The sequence below is a fragment of the Porites lutea genome, chromosome 1 (assembly GCF_958299795.1).
Source record: "Porites lutea chromosome 1, jaPorLute2.1, whole genome shotgun sequence".
NCBI classification, from domain to species: Eukaryota; Metazoa; Cnidaria; class Anthozoa; order Scleractinia; family Poritidae; genus Porites; species Porites lutea.
In genome coordinates, this window is record NC_133201.1 from 20540503 (window position 1) to 20543841 (window position 3339).

The 3339-nt window shown below is 42.1% G+C and overlaps 1 protein-coding gene across 1 annotated transcript; it reads left to right on the forward strand.

Annotated features, from left to right (window-relative positions):
* Window positions 1-224: 224 nt before the first annotated feature.
* On the forward strand, window positions 225-1388 carry LOC140925931 (uncharacterized). Its single transcript, XM_073375761.1, has one exon. The coding sequence runs from the start codon at window positions 225-227 to the stop codon at window positions 1386-1388; it is 1164 nt and encodes a 387-aa protein (XP_073231862.1).
* Window positions 1389-3339: the final 1951 nt, after the last annotated feature.

Sequence of the window (3339 nt, forward strand, 5' to 3'; positions counted from 1 at the left end):
AAAATGTTGTTGTTTTGCGGTCGCACTGTAGAGACAAACATCAGAGACATCAACGTAAAGTAAACATAAGACCTGTCACTTCTGGCGCTTTTTTTTTTAATTTTACCGCATGAATTATTATTTCCCGCTCAATGTGTAGAATAGAACGGCCGCAATGAATCCGCACCAGTTCGCTCTGTTTCTAGGTTTTTATTTCTATGTTCTCAACGTAAATGCAGCTAACGATGCTCAAAGAGTCATTCTTCTTTCTTCGCTCATACAAATACGAGCACTTCAAGCGCAACTTCTTTTGTGGAACCAACGTTGAAGGAGGCGTCGGACATCACTTTCCCTGTTTTTGGGTTTTGCCAAGACCACAGCAATCGTGGTTTGACATACACTATTTTGATGCTACAATTCCAGGAGACTATTTCAGGTGTCAACTCCGCTTAAACAGAAATACGTTCTCGGTGCTATTGAATATTCTTCGCCCGCGCCTGACAAGACAAAACACGCAATTGCGTGACTGTGTGACACTGGAAAAACTTTTGGCATTGGGACTGTATCGCTTGGCACATGGAAATTCCTACATAACGATAGGCCCAAATTTTAATGTAGGAAAAAGTACAGTTATTGAGGCGGTCCAAGATGTTGTTGAAGCATTATGCGACTTAAGAAATGAGTACATCAAGTTTCCTTCGACAAATAGAGAAGTTCTGGCCACTCGTGAAACTTTTGATGATTTAACGGATCTCCCAAACGTGGTAGGAGCCATCGATGGAACACACGTGAAAATTAAAACTCCCAAGGAAAGCGGACCCGATTATTTTAGTCGACTGCAGCAGCACGATGTTGTTGTCCAAGCGGTAGCTGACGGAGAAAAACGATTTTTGGATGTCGCCGCTGGCTTCCCATGGAGCATGCACGATTCCGGAGTCTTGAGAAATAGTTCACTTTATCGAAGAATTACCAATAATGAGCTGTTCCTCGGACCAACTGTGAGAGTTGCTGGGAGGGAGATTAGACCCGTTTTGTTAGGCGAGAGTGCCTATCCCCTCTCTACGTGGTTATTAAAACCGTACTACGAGGGTACTAATGAACCAGAGGAAATCAACTTTAACGGAGAACTTTCACGTGCAAGGGTATCAGTAGAGTGTGCATTCGGTATACTGAAAGGACGTTGGAGAATTCTCCAGAAACGACTTGATAGTGATATAGCATTTACCAATCAGATCATCATCACATGTTGTTTGCTCCACAATTTTTGCATTGAAGCCGGAGATTTATGGGATGATGATGATGATGACGATGATGAAGATGGAAATGATGACGATTTTCCTGTCCGAGATGGGAATGCTGATGGAGCGGATTTAAGAGACTTTTTAAAGAATTATCTTTGGAATTTGTAGGAAAGGAAGATTTAAAAGATTATTGACACAATGCTGTTTCAGTTAAATGAATTATTTAATTGTTTAACACTTTCATATTTCTATGATTCAAAATTATAGATAAGAATATAGCTTATAATTTCAATGAAGGATTTAGCAAAGGAACGAAAAAGTCACCGATACGATACAGCAAAGTTATTGTTGACAATATTAAAAAAAACTTGATCAAGTTCATTTTTTTTTACAAAATCAAAACAGAAAGATTCTAAGTGATTGTTATTACTCAATGACATTTTTCATCAATAGAACTCTTACAGATAGACCAATTTTAAGTGATGTAATGAAACTATAAGATTCAAAAACAGTAACATTTACAATTTCAATCACATTTCGAATCACTCGACAATATGTAATTGTTTAAATTACATCACAGAGATAATTGTTCTGAATCACTACTTGTCCTTTTGATGATTGCATTGCTTGCTTAAAATTGTTCATAAATTGATTCATGAGCTGGAGCTGCTGCGCTTGATTTCTTTCCATTGATTCCAGCACCCCAGAAATTTTGTCTCCCTGCTCCTGCAACTTCTTCATACTCTCGCAGAAAAGAGTATCGCCTTCTTCTTGTTCTTTGCGCGGAGCTTTTGCACCTTTGGCGCGCTTTCTTTCGTCACGTTGACTCTTCCTTTCCTTCTTTCGTTTAAGACCAAAGGCAGCGAGAGACTGTTCGAATTCTTCATCGTCTACAGTTTCATCGTCTTCTGGTCCTCCCTCCGTTCCATTTGAATTAGGGGAACTCGAAGAAGATCCTGGCACAGATTCTTCAATGTGACTGAATGTCACGATGTCACGACATCCAAGAACGGAGTCGATCTCGTCATAAAATGGCGAGGTTTTTCGTTCGCCCCCAGTCTTGTGACGGTTGTGGTCTTTGGCATCCTTGTACCTATCTTTAAGGTATTTCATTTTCCGTTGGCATTGGGCACTGGTAACTTTTCAGATCTTCGAAATTTCCTGAGCAATCTCCTCCCAGACTTGTCTCGCGTGCCGCAACTCTAGCCTGGTGTGCTTGTCACACCATAACTGCACAAGAAGCTTCTCCTCTTCTTCTCCCCATTTTCCGTACCCTCTTCCTGCTTTCCCCGAATTGCCAGACTCGGACGCCTCTTGGGGTTCTGGTGTTTCAGGTGGCGTGGGAGCTAGAGGCAGTGGTGCAGTGCCAGAGCAGCCTGCTTGTGCCGGTTGAAAGGGCGCCAAAACTGCCGTCGCTGGTGGAAAGGTGTTCTGCGGAATTTGCTGCCTCAAGAACAATTGCCCTGGCCTAAAGCGGTCTTGCGCTTCATTTGGGTTCATCATTTGATCAGAATGGATGTCCCAAAAACCGGGAAAATTGTTTCGAAATCCTGGATTCATTTTTAGCCGTGAATGAAGCGGAAAAAATTTCAAGGTTCACTGAATTGACTGACAGGTTTACTGCAAGAAAAACAATTTTTGTTTGTTGTTCGCAAAAAGTCGTGCTCCGAGGCAGGACGACGGCACTTTTGAAGATTTGTCTCCGTAGACAAGTTTTTGTCTGCGTCGAGACAAGTAGGTCGCACTTGGCGTGGTCAACTGATGACAGGAATTTGACAGATTTTTGGTTATCAAAACAAACTTGTCTAAGTTTTGTCTCAAGTGCGACCCATGCCTAATTGTTTTTGCTTCCTCTGATGCGATCACAATGGCTCGACCTGACTCATCTGAGTCATGATTCTTTCTTTTAGCGGGCGAGTCGGTGGTCTGGCTCAACCTAGACTTACACTTTTGCTGAACCAGCTCGTGAAGTAATGAATTTGAGTAGGTCACACTTACCTGAAAAGCACTAAATATTGAAAGTATGATTGGTGAGGTGTTTTGACCAGGGGTCATCCTCATCATGAACAGCAGGAGTTGCCTGCTCTGTCTGTTTGGTGCTTTGGCCTTCAGTGGCAGC

Coding starts and splice junctions, on each gene's coding strand:
- LOC140925931 (XM_073375761.1), top strand. CDS start 225: ATGCTCAAAGAGTCATTCTTCTTTCTTCGCTCATACAAATACGAGCAC.